Raw genomic sequence first — 17,638 nt, forward strand, 5'->3', positions numbered from 1 at the left:
TTCGGGGACTCTTCAAGAGGAACACCAAACAAGAGCAAATTGCAATAGGCCAATGAATCCCTGATGCATTACCTTTGTATTTGGGGCTCTGGGGCGTGTGGAAGAGGCTTTTTCCATGCTACAAATCTCCCAGACACTAATTGCTTTGGTATCACATTCTTGGGAGCTGTAAATGTCTCTGAGGTGTTTATTTTCCTTTTCAGCCAAGGGATCATCGGCGATATAGTAGGAAACCGGGGGACATTGCCGTCCTCAGACTTTATAACGCTGTGCTTGGACCCCCATAGCCCATACCCATACCCAGTTAGAGAGAGAGAGAGAGAGAGAGAGAGAGAGAGAGAGAGAGAGAGACAGAGAGACAGAGAGACAGACAGACAGACAGACAGACAGACAGACAGACAGACAGAGAGAGGGAGAGAGGTCTGGGAAGGATGTAGACTAACAGCCCTCCCTGAGGCGTGCGGTCTGATGTTGTTAAAGCACAGCACGGCGGATGGTCACACCCCTGGGATTGTTAACTATGTGTCGAAGTTTTACCTTGCATGACATGAGCCAGGGTGGCTCTGATGAATAATGATTTCTGGTTACAGCAACTAGATCCTAGATCAGACACCACCCCTCTAAATCCCCTCGTTGTAATCCTGTATGCGTAGATTGATAATTGAACAGTCATTTGTGATGCCGTCAGCAAAATAAAGATTAGCCTATCTATCACAGAGCAAGTGATAGAATAGAAATGGTAGGAGAGGATAAAACAGGCGTTTGGTCCGTCGTCCCGTCCTCCTCGAAGTGTGTCGGGAAGAACACACCTTCGTCATATTCCTCACTTATCCAGACCTCACACCCCGACGCCGATGATTGGATTTGGTTGCAATGATTCTACATTCACAGAACAGCCAATTAATCTCAATCTCACTCTGATCTAGCTCTCTGGTGCTGCTCCATGTGTAATTGTATTGAACAAAACACCGCCATTTTTGTCTAAATTGCCAGTTGGAAACAAATCCTTTGAAATAGAAGGTCCGCATAGAGATGCAAAAGAACACAAACAGACCCGTTGGTGCCCGTGTGTCTTTCCAAAGGGATAACAACAGCCTGATGCCCCTTAACGGCGATGAAACATCTTGTATTAGAATGAGCAGCCAGACAGTGTGATATCAGGTCATGTTCATGTTGTTAACCTGCTTCCCCTTGTGAGTTCCAAGATATTCCCAGGATACCGCCATACAGATTTGTTAACAAAATCTGGCCATCCAATACATCATTAATGGTATCCAGGCCCCCCAGAGGAGGATGAGTCTGCCCTCGTGCAGCACAACGCTCACCCAATCCCCTCCGTTATCACAGGATCCACTTCACTAGAGCCAGGGTGACAAGGCAGATTTTTCTCCTGATATAATTCTTCACGGGCAGGCAAACCTTTTTAATATTGAGAGGAGGGTTGTTCCCACAGAAGTGCTTCCCGTCCTGCTCTGAGCCTTGATATTCCGATCTGCCAGCAGGAGCAGGAGGCGCTGCGGTAACGGCCTGCAGGGCCTTCCTGCGTTTCAGTTGTGCAGTAAAGAATGCTCTGGTTATTAACACAAAATTACCTTTGCTCTGCCTATACCCGCCCCCAGCCAATCCCCACACTGTGTAGGCAGGGCTGGGGGGCCGTGTCAGCGTTATTGAATCGATAACCAAAAGGTTGGTACTTTTATATCGATCAATGTTTTTTTTCATATTGACTGATATTTCAATGAGGTTGATCGTGTTTGGAAGAAGTTTAAAAGCATTGGTATCTGTATGATTCATAGAATACATAATGGGATTCTGGGTCATTCAAACAGTATTGGCGAATGACAGGATCCAACTACATATCACCAAGACACACCATGTCAGATGAGGCAATCATAGTGCAATAAACTAGTATGACCCCAGCAATCTTTGTATTGTAGAGACAGGTTTACACAGTATATTCAGTTGTTTCCCAGCATGCATTATGTTTATTGTATTACTTTGAGGTCTATTAATAATGTTCTAGTGTCTTGTAAGACGTAGGTATGATTGGTCAGTGTTGTGAAGTTGTTGGCAATTATTCCTATTTATGTTGTTGTGAAATGAAACAGGAATTTACATTGTTGTTTGGGTTGTCGACCACAGTGGTCATTTTGAGGTTCTGTGAGCCAAAACCCTGCAGTATTGCTGAAGGATAAAGAGACTCTGCATGTATCATTGTGTCTATCTTACCCGATTGCCACAGCTTGCTTCCTCTTCACGACGCATGGTCATGAAGAAGAAGCATACTGTGGCGATGGGGTGTCGACGCCCCAACGCCCCGAGCTCACAGAACATCGGGGAGGAGGGTCAATCGATTGTTAATCATGCCTATAGAAGTGCTATGCGTGATGCTTCAGGCTGAACGATTGTGGACTCATTCACGGTAGTCACTAACAGGACAACATGGGCCATCTGTCCTTCAAAGACAACCTGAGGAGAGGAATGTGTTCCAGAAACCAAAGCTGTTGACCACGTCACACAACACAGAGGTACGACGACCTTAAGTTCATAATCGCCAGCAATGTTGAGGGATTGGCTGACGCAAACAACTATTCAGAGAAGTCGGGCTAATTTGTGTTTAATGTCAACATAAGGGGCATCCCTAACGACAGTTATCCATAAGTTATTTAAAAAATAAAAGGTTATCACAAACAATTGGGCAATAGAAGGTAGAAATTGACTGATGTCCCCTACCGCTATCTTTCTGGGGAGAATTTTTTATATGATATAAATCCTAGTTGCATATGTATTAAAGGGGACATATTATGAAAACAACCCTTTTCCTGGGATTTGGGGTGTTGTTTTGGGTCTCTGGTGCTCCCACACGCATACAAACTTTGAAATAAGTCTGTACATGATTTTTTGGAGTGAGATATGCATTTCTGAAAGTACCTCGCCTACAGTTATGAAAACGCTTCAAAAACATGTTTTCTGGAACTCAAATACTATGTTTACCTGTTGTGAAATTGCATAATATGTCTCCTTTAAGTTATACATGTTTTCTGGGGAAACCAATAAAAAACTAATTTTGCAACAAAATATTGAAACTTTGTAACTAAAACGATAAAACACCAATGATACGATATGAACAATTTAAAAACTTAATGTTGTCGTTAAACATCTCCCCAAAACTTGAATTAAAAAATGAATGCTTACATAAAAGCGATGACCTACTTGCTAAATTGGTAATGTAGCTACTATTACTATGACTGAATGCAGTAAGTATCTTAGCTACTTTGCCGAGGATGCATAGGCCTACAGGTAGGCTGCTGACGTAAAGGATTTAAATCCTTTTGGAACCTCCGGGCCATAATGCTGCCCAGCACAATATCCCAGCCCTCACTTTACAGCTGCTCTGGACACTCCTCAATCACAACCTTAATGTTGTGTTATTACGTCCCCTCCCCCAGGCTTCACATCACAATACGTCGCCCCGTTAACCGTGACACTCATTCATTACAGATTTATTAAAAATGAAAGCCAGGGGACACTTGAAAATGAATAATGGCTTCTTGATAATAGTATGCATTTAAAATTCATGCTGAGCTGCGTCAGGGATTATTTTCTGAATCAGGCCTATTCTTGGAGGAGAATGAGTGATCCTCATTTGAGCATTAAGAAGGGAGAGTCCAGCACATTATACTACGATATCTCACCTCAACGCCGCTCAAAGCCTTTCTCCACCAGCAAAGGAGCGCTCTGCTTTATCTCCGCTCTTCAACGCTAAAGAGGCTTCCACGTTGGGAATATGTTTTAAATTCGGAATCTTTCAAAGAAAAAGGACAACTTGCTGGGGGAATTCCATTTGGCTGCAAAATGACTTAAAATCGCACTTACAGATCATCAAACGAAAGGTTTACTTTGGTAATTTACACAAATCTTGTAAAAAATGTTAGGCACTACAAATGCATCCTAAACAACTGAATTAATTAATTCATTTGTTTGAGGGAAGTGTACTGGTTAGAAATTGTAAAATGGTTTTAGCGTCAGGGGAGAAGGTGGTATTGATGTTTCTCTTTCCAAGGTAGTGAAGAAGAGAATATCTTCCAATCTAAAAGCAGGCCACTGTTGGTGTGTACATGGTGAGAGGTCACAGTTTCCATTCCATTAAGGTTAACTCCTCTCACTGAGACTCTGCCTGGGGAATGGGGGGAGAGGTTATCTGAATGGACAGGACCCATAAACAGGAATGGTGGAGGTGTGCTAGGCCGACAGGTTTTGGATGCCTGCTTAATTGTTTGTATTTCATGTGCAGCTGGAGCATTGAATTTAAATACTTGCACAAACTGTATTTATCTCTATTTATTGCTTGCGTGGGATTTTTCATAGGCTTTCATTCTGAATTATATTTGACAGCCAACATACTACACCTGTCGGTGCCTCAACACTGTTATACACTAAACATCTCAGATTAACACGTTACCAGACCCAGTGTCAACACCAACACCAAGGGCCACCTGCTGATCTTTTGTACACATATTTATTCTTCAGATGTGACACAGAAGTCCAGCACAATATCAATCCCTAAACCATACTTCAGCAAAGATTTACTATCCACTGTCTATTAGGTGCGACTTCCAAAAAATAAATATCAAGCAGTTAATTGATCTCAAGAAACCGTCAGAATTCTGATTCAAATTACATTTATTTTCCGGATATTGAGAAAAAACAACCTGGAAACGTATAATTTGATATAGCCTAAAAGATTACGATAAATTATGCGTCAGAGTTATGATGTGAGACGTAATAGGGCCACCCAGCTAGTAAAGACAATTAATGTACATATTTAAGTGACACCCACGAATCTGCTAAGCAAACATTGAACAGGCAGATTCATTGGGCGACACAGACAATACCCTAAACGTTGTTAGCCCAACACTCCTGCATACAATGATGGGTTTACATTTAAAGAAATTGAAATGATATTGAAATTTTCACATTTAATGAGACGGCATTTGCATTAAAACGCAAGCATGATGGAATAGTATCTTGTAGAAATGAATTTTTCCGATCATCGCTCATGTCGAAGCGGGGTTATGCTAACATTCTCGACACGCTCCAACGATTCACCGCATGCCAGGCTCCTGAATCATCAGGAAGAGCTACTTCCTTATTCAATAATTATGTAAAACAGGGCATCATACAGGGTAATACATTTTTCCGGATGAATTGAGGGAGAGAGAGAAAGAGAGAGATAAAGAATATGTTGCCGCTGGAATAAAACATGATAACACTGTGTGTATCATCCATCTATCCCTCTCTTTCTCTCTCTTACATTTTTGTATTTATTCTTTAAATTATTTTCAGAATCAAATTGATTGATTTAGTATTTAGCATCTATAATTTTAGAATACTATCAAAATACTATGAGAATACCATCAGAATACTATGAGTGCGATGGCTAGCCCGAAGTGGGTTCAGCGATGCAGCAGCAGAAGGCCCTCTGAATGTTTGAACAACCCGATGCTACCGCTGTCTCTCACAGGGCCGGCCTCGAACCCACGGCCCCCCAGAGGGACGGACAGCTACACGGTCTGTGTGTTAGCCGCAATATCTTATGCATGCACTCTGCTCACACGGGGACCCCAAAACATGAACATCTGCCAATTATGCTGACACCTAGAGCTGAACATGCAGCTGATTCAAAAAACTGCATTTTAATTCAGAATAATTCATGCCCTAGCATGCAAGGTACCCCGAGGTACACTCTGCCCGTGGCATGTACTACTAACACTCTCTGGAGGGGGAAGCAGGGAATGTGTTTAGAAGGATATCTATGGTTAGAATGGCGGTGCTATTAAAACAAAGGGCCGGTTCACTTGGTTATTTTCTTATGTCAGGTGAAAGAAGCAAAGATGAAGACTCAATAACCTTTGAATGCTTCATATGATTCAAAAAGACTTTGTCTTTTCAACCTTGATCAAAGGTCTGTTGTTTTTTTTTCAGGTGACATCAGTAAAACTACTCTGTAATACACCTTTAGAATAAATGCACTGTACATGTGCATCCACATTCATGCTTAGATAAATCCTCCAAAAATGCTCACACACACACTTCAACACACACAAGCATAGACTCACACACATGGCTTCACACACATAGCCCCAAGCTCTATGAGCGAGACCTGCCTGATTGCTTGCTTCGTAGAGCGTTTGCTTAAAGCAAGCTAGTTAGGCATCAGCAATGTTTAAACAGTGGAATCGCGGTATGTAAAGTTATAAATAGATGCTAGAAAATGAAGTGTGAACATGGTATCAGAGCCACATAATTCTTATTTACACAGATTTGACTCCACGTTTAATTGATGCACTTTTTTTGATAATTCATGGCTTCAACCCCCCCTTACACACTTCCTTGTTGTTGTTTAGCATGAGTCACATGATGCAAAGGCTCTCTCTTCCTTACCTCCCAATTTTAAAAGGGTGGCTGAATCTATTAGTGTGTGTGTGTGTGTGTGTGTGTGTGTGTGTGTGTGTGTGTGTGTGTGTGTGTGTGTGTGTGTGTGTGTGTGTGTGTGTGCGTTGTGTAAATCCCTAGGGCACTCTGAGGAATCACACAAACACACTTCTCAGGCTCGTAATCTTCTGCACAAAACCCAAGGCGTGTGTGTGGGGTGGGGGAGGAGGGAGGGAAGTAAAGGCTTTCCATCGAATTAATTATTAAGAATATGTGGTATTTTCTTTCTACAGTTTACCTTGAGCTGACTGTCGTCCCCCCCCCGTCCCCCCCGGTTAAGTTATTGAGTGGCTGCTATACTGGCCCTCCAGTAAATAATGAAATGATGTTAGCAACCGGGCGCCTTCATCCTCTGCTTAATCAGAGAGTCTTCTGGGGAATATATGCTACATGTGTAAGTTGGAGCTATTCAAAGCTGATTAAAGATAATAAACAAATGTACTCTGAGAGATATTGGAAACTAATTGGACGATAAGACCCGCACACTTGTTTGCTACATTTGAGGTCAATTTGTGGCTGAACTGCAATTTCCAATGACAATAATAGCAAACGCACGCATAGAAATTCACACACACACCCGTGGGATCACGCCTTTGCTGCTGGCATATATGATGAATATAAAGATTAAACTACCTTGGTGTTTCAATATCGTAAAGCAGATTTTACATTTGAAATAAAGACTGTGTTTCATTCCCAGAGGAATTCTTTACGCGCTCGCGCTCTCTCTCTCTCTCTCTCTCTCTCTCTCTCTCTCTCTCTCTCTCTCTCTCTCTCTCAGTCTCTCTCTCTCCCCCCCCCTCCCCCTCCCTCCCTCTGTCTCCCTCTCGCTCTCTCCCTGTCAGACAGTTCCCTGTTGGAGGTCCATACCTTTCTCTGGCTTCAGCGTCTCTGGCCTGGTCCTTGCTGCCCTTCACCCCCTCCTGCCCGCCGCCTCCACCGCCGCCCTCCTCCTTCCCTGAAACCCCGGCCGTGGGACCCCCCTTGGGGCTGTTCTCGCTAAGCTGCAGGCTCTGGATTGTGTTGTGGTGCTGGTGGTGCCGTGGCGATGACTGATGTCCCGCACGGGCGCAGACCGCTGTGGGCCCCCCCTGCGTGGGCGCCAGGATGCTGTGGACAGGGCTGCTGCCCTTCCGGAGCCCTCCTCCTCCTCCTCCTCCTCCTCCTCCTCCTCCTCCTCCTCCTCCTCCTCTGTCCCGGGAATGACTCTTCAGCCGGCCCTGCCCAGGTGTCCCCCGGCCGCTGTGCTCCAGGCCATCCTGCTGGAGGTAGCCGCCGCCGCCGCTGCCACCGCCGCCTCCGCCGGCCGAGCTCTGGGAGGAGTGGCTGAACCAGCGCCAGCGAAGCCGCAGGATCTGCTTCACGTCAAAGTCCTTCTTCCCCGACATCCTCCTGGCGGTTTGGAGACGAAGGAGGAGGCGCAGCGGGGGGTCCCCAAAAACATGAAGGAGAGTAAGGGGGAGAAGAAGAAGAGCCTTTGGTTTGAGTCCTCCTCCTCCTCCTCTGACTGAGTGCACAGCGCCCTCTCAGCCCTCCTCTATTGTCTCCGCGCGCGCCGCTCACTACAGCTCACTGTGGAGACCCCTCCCCTCACCTCTCCGCTGTTCTGTCACTGGAGGTGTGTGAGGAAAATGGAAACAAGCCTCCGCCGCAGCTTTTGTTCCTCTGCCTGCTCCCTCCTCTCTCTCTCTCTCTCTCTCTCTCTCTGTCTCTCCCACTGCTGTTAGTGATTCTGTTTGCTTGCTGCTGCTGCTGCTGCTGCTGCTGCTGCTGCTGCTGCTGCTGCTGCTGCTGCTGCTGTAGCAGGAGGAGTTAATGCACATGCATGATCCACGCTCCCTCCCTTCTTCTCCCTTGTCTTGCTCTCTATCACACTCTCTCTCTCTCTCTCTTGAGCACCCTCTTTGTTTTTCCCTCATACGCACACACACAGACATACACACACACACACACACACATTTCCTGCACATCTCTCCTGTGTGCAGACACGCAAACGCCGGCGGATTTATGGAAACAAGCGAGAAAATAGCCCTGCCCAGTCCCTTTCCGCTCTATGTGTGTGTGTGTGTGTGTGTGTGTGCGTGTGAGTGTGTGTGTAGTTGTGTGGGTGTGCGTGTGTGCGTGCGTGTGTGTGGGTGTGTGTGTGTGTGTGGATGGTGTGTGTGCGTGTGTGCGTGCGTGTGTGTATGTGTCGGTGCTAAGGGGAGTTGAGTTGCTGTGGAGCCGTGGAGCATGATGAGGTCATACTGAAGGCAAGTAAATCAGGGCAGGCTAAAGGAGGGAGAGAGATGGACGGCTCACTTGGCTGCCATATCTGTACTTTCTCTCTTACTATCAGCTTATGTCTCTCTCATGTTCGCATGTTAGTGTGTGTGCGTGCGTGCGTGCGTGCGTGTGTGAGAGAAAGAAACACATAGAGACACACACAAATACTTACAAAAGGAGAAAGGATATATATAATTATATATACCGCGAGAGAGAGACAGAAAGGTGAGAGACAGAGAGAGAGAGAGAGAGAGAGAGAGAGAGAGAGAGAGAGAGAGAGAGAGAGAGAGAGAGAGAGAGAGAGAGAGAGAGAGAGAGAGAGAGAGAGAGAGAGAGAGAGAGAGAGAGGCAGATCAATAGAAAGACAGATAGATACATGGATCGATAGATACAAAGATAGTTAGATAGATAATTGATTGATTGAGACTACAGTGCATAGACAACAATGCACACACAAACAACCTCCCGTCCACATGCACATACTCCCTTGTAATATTTATTTCTGCTATTTTCACATCAATAGAGATCCCATGGGGCCATATCTCAGAGCGTAGGAAGCGCCTCACGCAGGGAGAATACGGACCCCCCCGCCGACCCCCCTCTCTGACTTCCCAGCCTCCAAAGCCTGACTGCAGGAGAAACACGGCTGATGACCCTTCAAGGTGAGCTAGATGCCAGTTCCCTCCTCCCACCCACCCCCGACCCCACCACCCCGACCCCAACACCCAACACCCACCACCCCGATCCCACCACCCCGACCCCAACACCCACCACCCCGACCACACCACCCACCACCCCGACCCCAACACCCACCACCCCTACACCAACCACTCCAGTCAGGTCCTCACAAAAATAAATGTATTTTAACATTTAAATAATAGATATTTGGTTTATCTGTCCATGGCTACCTGCTGCAATACGGACTGCTGTTGCTTGAGATGAAGATCGTTTCCTTTACTTGTTCAATGACCTAGTAGCCCCTCCACTGCACTATCTGCTAAATGAGCAGATAGCCATTACATCAAATTGGTGAATAAAGAACCTAAGGTCTCCTGGAGTCAGCTATATCAAATATCTTTATGTTGTTGATGATCTTTTTTTTTGGTCGTTCTTACTGTCATCCAAATGATCTCCGTACCAGTAACAAAAAGCACCACAGTAACACATTTTAATTCACAGAAGAGCTCAGCCGGTCAATTGACTTTTATATTGAATGGCAGCAATAAAAGAAGTGTGGACAGTTTGCACTAGTTCGCACTACGTCTCTTTGAAGAACTGTGGAAATCTTTGAAGTAATTGCATCAGCTTATTTCACAGGGATAAGGGCTAAACAGTGTTTATCACTTTGTGTTCCTATCATATCCCAATTTGTCTAACTTTCACATGAGGCAATAATTTTGCCAAGTTTGCTTTGTGCCGCGAACATTGATCATCATTTTTCTGTGAAATAGGGGATAACAGTTTTGCTATTCCTGGTGGAAAGATAATTCAGATTGGACACAAAATGAAAGGTTGCTAAAGACCACCCCCGCCCCCTTAATGACATAAAGCAGAGAGGTAGGCCCTAGGTTAACGTCGTTTTTAATTCTGGGACCCACAAGGGGTTAGCATACGCTTGTTTTATTTAAATAACAAGTTTTGCTCATCGGTCATTAGAATGCATAATGAATATTCCTTTGGGAGAGCAGCTCAAACAAATAATTAGATGGGTTTGCATCATTTGATTTTGCTTTTTTAGTTTTTGCAGTTCATTTCTTGATTGCCGAATTACAGTATATAGCAACTATTCATTGAACTGAACCGTCGTAAGCCGTCACTCCACAAGGGCCTCCCCGCACTGCTACTCTCACCCAGTGATGGACTCATTTATCACCGTGTCATTGGCTTTGCCAAACCACTGCAGGTGGGCTCAGCTGTGCACATTACCAGATAAAAAAAGGCGAGTCAAGGTGGAACCTGAAGGCATGCCGTGATCTGAATCCTGTTGAGTGTCTCAATTGCATTCCGACCTCACAGGCGGCTCCCCAACCCAACCCACTGGCCTCTTTCACTACTGGAGGTTAACACTTATTCCTATTAACTCTCTCACTAACAATACAATGCTAACACTGTGAAATGGATAAGGAGATATTATACAGTGTCATGCAATAAGATTTCCTAGCCTGGTTGCATCCATGTTATAAAGCACAGTTTCAGCAAGCTACGTGTTAATGTTTTTGTTGCAGGTCGTGGGTTTGGTCTCTTTTGATTTGTGAGCCAAGGACACCATCTGGACCCACTCCCCACATGACACATGAGGTGTCAGCTAACGCCGCTGCAGAAAACCGCATTATCCCAGGACATCTGCTTCACTGGGAGCGCACACCTGCATCTCCTAAACCGCTGGCTGATGTGGGGCTAGATGATAGGATGTGGCATTGGCAGATGATATTACTACTATTACAACCACTCAGATATTACTAATAACACAAAAAATATAGTCATAAATAAAAGATAACAACAATATGACTATTTAAATAATAATAATAATAATGAGTGTAACCGCAAGCGGTGATTAACGGGGTCCGAGCAAAATATAAAGTCAAGAACACACTGAAGGAAGATATATAAATATGACATATAATTATGAAGGAAAGATGTTGATGAAGATGTTCCACTTAAAAAGCAATGGCCGAATGTCATGTTCAGCTTGTTCATGATGCTATGATCGGGATTCCAACTCTCAACCTAAGGATCACCTGTACAAGGCATTAACCCATTGAGCCACTGATAAACCTAAACTGCAGCCTCATTCACATGGTCAAAGTGTCTATTAAAAAGCATATAACATCCAGAAAACTCCAAGCACACATTTCTCAAGTGAATTAAGGGCTTTCTTAAAAGCAAATACCTGAAAAATCTGGGGAAATTAAACATTGGTAGTCAAGAACACTAACGGAAGAAATATAAATATGACAGAATTAATTGGTTAACGGAATAAAGGAAAAAATGGTTAACGAAGAAGTTCCCCTTAATGCCATACTGTGTCTTGGCAGTCAGATTCTTGGAAACTAATGAGCCGGAATGTTGATTGCCTGATGAATTTCAGGTGCTGTTCAATGTTGTGTTTCTTAAATGAGTGGCAATGACAGAATGTCATGTTCTGCTTGTTCATAGTGCTCTAATCAGGATTCAAACTCTCAACCTAAGGATCACCAGTTCACAGCATTATCCCGTTGAGCCACTGACATGCCTGAACTACACAAAGCTTCATTCACATTGTGAAAATGTCGATTGATAAGCACGCAACATCAAGAAAACTCCAAGCACACATTTCACAAGAGAATTAAGGGCTTTCTTAAAAGAGTACAGATCAGACAATTTGCACTGTTAATGGTATCCACCTAACGATAGCCGTATGGTAGTAATACAATAACAAAATGGTCATTTAGGCAAAATGGGTTGAGACTGTGGACGTTTGGCTTTTCTATGAAATTGTGGGAAAAGTAAAAAAATTTAGAGCAGAAGACCAGGGTGAAAACGATGCATCTGATTTTAGAGATTAATATGATGAAAGAATTTTGAGTCCACGTCAATCTCATAAGGAGAAATAAGGCAAGTTCATAATTTTTTTAAATAGCGCCACCTTTGGGTGCAGTACCACAGTTTGGGTTTATTAGTAGTGGGGGGTATTGGTATCCACCTAATAATAGTCGTATGTTTTTTTTACGCATTACAAAAAATGGTCATGTAAGAAAAATGGACTAACTGCTCCAAATTTATTGGCCAATATTTCTCAAATGGAACTAAGTAAAACAAATTCTGTGCGATGATTTTTGTGAGACTTGGTCTAAAGATTTTATGGGGCGATTTTGGTGAATTTTTGATTATTTTTGTAGCCTGTGAATCTTTTTATCATGTTTAGCTTTAATATGAATTTGTGGGAAAGGTATACATTTTTAGGGCGTAAAACCCAGATTGGATAAATGTGTCTGATTCTATAGATTAATATTCTGAAAAAAATTTGACTTCAGGTCAATCTGGTGAGGGCCCCTAATAATAATATGAGCCGATATCAATAATAACTAGAAAATGCATTTCCTGCAGAAAATGCGGTGAGTGCTGTAGTACAAAGTGAGGTTGAAAATATTTTTTAACAAAGCCACATAGATTAAGACATAAAGAGTATAAAATAGAAAAAGTATAAAATATTAAAAGAAATCTGAAAAGAAGTCGGCAATTCCAAGCTAATATGAACATTTTAGAATTTGAATGGAGTCTCGAGGTGAAAAATTGAGGAAGGAGGTCCCAAAGTTTGCAGAGAATATTAAAGAGGAAGGAAAGAACTCAGAAATTGCATTTCCTGCAGAAAACAGGTGTGGATGCTGACGGATGAATCGCAAAGCATTGGTGAAAATAAAGAAATGTAAAATGATTTGAACTGAAGAATCTGAAAGTAGTAGCTGAAGTAGTAGTAGTAGCTGAAGTAGTAGTAGCTGAAGTAGTAGTAGTAGTAGTTGCTAAAGTAGTAGTAGTAGTAGCTGAATTAGTGGAAGCTGAAGTAGTAGTAGTAGTAGCTGAAGTAGTAGTAGTAGTAGTCGGTGCTTAATTTGTAAAGTGGGAGGTCCCGGAACGCAGGGGGGGGGGTGGATCCGGCGACTTATTACGGGGGTTAGAGGTAATGGAACAAAAAAAAATACACTGCCTACTAGGGTTGTGCCGATGGACGATATCATCGTCGTCGTCCCCCCCCCCCTCCGTCAGACACACACTAATCCTAGTCTCTTATAAGGGCCTACTTAGCATAAATAATTTGCAGGGATTGCTATGTAAATTAAATTGAGAATATAACTATATATTCTCAATTTAGCAGAGGGAGAGAGGCAGCAGAGAGAGAGGTCATGTTTCCCGAAGCTCCGCTAGGCATTGGAAAAAACTACTTAATTCATCATTATCATCCTTTATTTTATTTTATTTCATGATCATAATACTTAACAATATATAGTTTGTTTCCGTCGTCCTCCATCGCTCGATTCAACAATACATTTTGCCACTTTAAATGACTCCTGGATCAGACAGCAGCAAAAGCCTTTGACTTTCCTATCGCCAACATGCCTCTGTACTCGGATATCTCAGGCACGGAGACTGGGAAATGCACAGACTCCACTGCCACCCATGCACCCCGAGATGCGTCCGGACAAACAGTGCGAACAGAGACCGACCATGAACCCGTCGCCAGAGAGGCGAGCTGTGCATGCGTCGGCCACCCGTGCACCCCTGAGCCCCGAGATGCTTCCGGACGGACGGTGCGGAGAGAGACGGAACAAGAACCAGTTGCCATGGAGGCGAGCTGCGCATGCGTCGGTATGGAAGTAAATCTGTGCCATCGGGTTTTGAAAATAAAAACACATTGAATTATAAGCACTGAATATTTATGCATTGAAATAACCTATCTGAATTTTTTGCCTCTGAATTTAACTCTTTACATTTTCAATATATCATATTCACCTTTATTTTTCAATGTTAAAAAATTCAACGTTAAAATATTCAACTCAAATATTTTCAACGTCCCAAAATTCAGTCCGCCAAAGTCACCATCAAAATTCAATGTACGAAATTCAGTGTTAATTGAATTTGTGTAAAAAAGAAAGAGCAATCGATCCTAGATGCCAGATCGAGGTCAAACAAGTTGGCGCGTCATTCTCGTTGGATACCTGACTCTCACGCGGGAAGGCAAAACAGATTTAGCCATGTCCAACGGCAAAAGCAGCAGTAATGGTACGGAGCCCCCCAAAGATCATGGAGGAAAAAAATAATTTTGGTTGAAAAAAAAAGCAGAAAGAAAACTAATAATTTGGTTTGCGAGATATCGCAAACCAACTTCCGGGTCAGAATTTAACTTCCGGTTCAGAGGAAATACTAACAACCACAACGACGGAGCTTGGGAGATTTATCGTCGTTTATTTTGAGCTTGGCCTCAAATATTTGGACATCAAATCAATACTTGCCAGTAGGCACGCCTTCCACATAAGTGAGAGACCTCTGAAGAGGATACTGCGAGATAGGGGACACTCTCGCCGCAAGGCGTACTCTGACCTGTCGGTCCTGGTAGATATTATTAGCGACCAACTGCAGTACTCTGGACAGCTTCACGGGTACCGATGGATGTACGCTAAATGCAGGGGGCATGGACTGCGTGTGAGGAAAGAGGATGTGCGGTTGTTGTTGAAAGAGCTCGATCCCAGAGGAGTGTCACGAAGGCTAGCGAGACGTCCCAGACGACGAAACTAACTAGTTAATAATAGATAGTGTACATAATATACAACTAGTATTACTTTTCATACCCGGACATGTTTGATTGTTAATGTTCCTGCAGTCTTCTTCTAAATGTCACATGATGTTGCTGTGGTGTCAAGACAGCTGATTTTATACAGGTTTCAGGTCATCCTACTTGAACCGGCAGGACGACCGCACCCACTGCTGTATACAATCAGCTGTCTTGACACCACAGCAACATCATGTGACATTAAGAAGAAGACTGCAGGAACTTGTCATGGTATGAAAAGTAATACTAGTCTGATTACAAGAACAATTAAGTCAATTGTTCTTGAACAAGTACAATTATTAATTCATTGTTACGTTTTTTATCAAGCTAATGTGGCCAGTGAAAAATATGGCCTGAAAATATCAGGAAACAGCACCAAACTTGTTTGGCGATTTTTTGTTTATTCAGAGTTCCACATACGGGATAGCAATATAGTTACAGTAATAAAAAAGTTCCAGTCTCAACAAAAACATGAATAGCGTGTGTTGTCGTTTTTTAACCCTCTCTCAGTATTTGAAACTACAGGTTGTAAATGCACAGATAATCAGAAGTTCAGAGTTCGATAGATACATCCATTTGTTTGGTCCCAACATTTGAAATCCAATGATATTCTATCATGAAAGACTCAGAATAAGTATTCACATTTAGTTACTGAAGCCAGTTACCTTTTTTGTTAAATACAATTCTAACTGAAAAAAGTGATATATTTGTTAAAGTAAAGTTCTGAAATTGATACCCATTTGATTTACTTTTTACAGGCTTTGTCTATAAAGCCCCCCCTCATTTCTGTGTTTCTAAACTATCGTTTAAAGGAATATAACATTTGCCAAAAGCTAGAGATGTTGAGCTATGACTTTAAAGGAAACTTATAAAGGAAAAGGACAGCAAGGTGAATTACTTATGTGACCAAAAAATCCTGCCACTTCGAAGCTCAACACAAGACACAACTAAACACGTCTGACCTACACACATGCCCTGATGGCCTCTCTGAGGTGCATGTACAAATTCAATGCCTGATATGGAGCTGTTGCTAGAGTGAGATTGGAATCAGCCATAAAGATGTTGCATAGTTCATATAGATCTGGATCAAACGGTTTGGTCTGGCGAAAGATACATTTATTTTTGCACAATTGAAAATCACCATCTTCAATTTGGGAAAGGAAGTCTCTTGTCCCATAGAGTTCAGGTAATTCAAACATCACGTTCGGCCGACCGCTGGGGAGGTTAAGGTTTTTCGATGGCCTGATGGTGTGTGTGTTCCAGACCTGTGCAATGTCATCCAACTCATCCAGTTAAAAGCAAGAATATAAAAACAGTAAATACATTAAGGAAGAACTATAAATGCATATCCAGGGCTGTTCGCTTATTTTTCTTAAGTGGTAGCACTGGTGCCAGCAAGCACATAAATTCAGTAGCATAAAAATAAATTTTGTAGCACAGTGTGATCGAAAACTTGCATAACCTTAACCCTTGCATTTCACTCTAATTACCTTTGAGCATGTCATCTTGGTCTCATTTGAGATTCACAATCAATATTATATCCTTGTGTGCAGTAATAATTGTAGCAAAATGAATAGGGCTGCACTTATTTAGACAAGAGCCTAACCTGCCAATAGCAACTTTTGCTGATTCAGAATTGTTTCCCCCCCCCATAGAACAATAATATTAATATCTATATCTCTGTATATTGTTTATCTATACACATACTTATTATAATAATGATAAACCTTTTTAGAACATTCCTTTTAATTAAAACCAAACTTTATACATTGAACACAGCCTATTCAATTAATTAGTATACATATTTCTACAATTTAGGATAAATTAAATAGGTTGTTGTGAATGTTTTTGGAGTAGTTCTTCCATGGCTTATTTCAAAATGTGTCTATAGGCTACTGTTGACTGCTCTCAGCTCTCTGCAGCTGAAGGACAAGATGTGTCCAGCCAAAGAGGCGGGTGGACTCAATAACTTAAGACTACTTTACCCAGTTTGGCGACTCGGCGAGTGTTCATTTTGAGCCCTCTAAGCAGTGTTGTGCATCACTTATGGAAGTAAATCTGTGACATCGGATTTTGAAAATAAAAACCCATTGAATTCTAAGCAATGAATATTTATGCATTGAAATAACGTAACTCAAAATAAAATGTTTGTATTATCGGATATTTTGAATAATTATGAGCTATTGCATATATAAACCCACACATGCATAATCCCATTCACAAATACAAGTTTTAACAATACTTGCTACACTTTTGTAGTTGAAGTTATTTATTTAGTATAATTGATTATTTATGTTTTTTCTTGAAGTGCTATTTTCTTTACATTTCATACATTGCACATACTGCACCCCAGAAATCTTCAATATATACGTTATAAAACAGCATAAACAATGTTCATGGGGTGAGTAGTGGTGTAACATAACATGATTCTGCAGTGGGAGCATTATTTGATAGAGGCAATTGGTCTATCCACATACTGTGTAACGTGCGATGGTGTAGGTCAGGGTTAGCATGAAGGAGGCAACAACATGCGAGATTCTCCTCACGGTACTTTTAGTATACTATAAGCTTTTGACC

General features: G+C 42.5%; 1 protein-coding gene across 4 annotated transcripts in view; it reads right to left on the minus strand.

Annotated features, from left to right (window-relative positions):
• klhl4 (kelch-like family member 4) overlaps positions 1-17,638 on the minus strand; it is a 72,863-nt gene that overhangs the window by 21,842 nt on the left and 33,383 nt on the right. For 2 of the 4 annotated variants that reach the window (XM_030368347.1, XM_030368346.1), the window contains exon 2: positions 7,363-7,884. The exons of the other annotated variants lie outside the window; for them this stretch is intronic. In XM_030368347.1, the coding sequence (XP_030224207.1) occupies positions 7,363-7,880 (518 nt within the window). In that variant the 5' untranslated portion in view covers positions 7,881-7,884. The remainder of the gene's footprint in view (positions 1-7,362; positions 7,885-17,638) is intronic. 4 annotated transcript variants of the gene reach the window in all.

This window comes from Gadus morhua, chromosome 10 (genome assembly GCF_902167405.1).
Source record: "Gadus morhua chromosome 10, gadMor3.0, whole genome shotgun sequence".
Taxonomy (NCBI): domain Eukaryota; kingdom Metazoa; phylum Chordata; class Actinopteri; order Gadiformes; family Gadidae; genus Gadus; species Gadus morhua.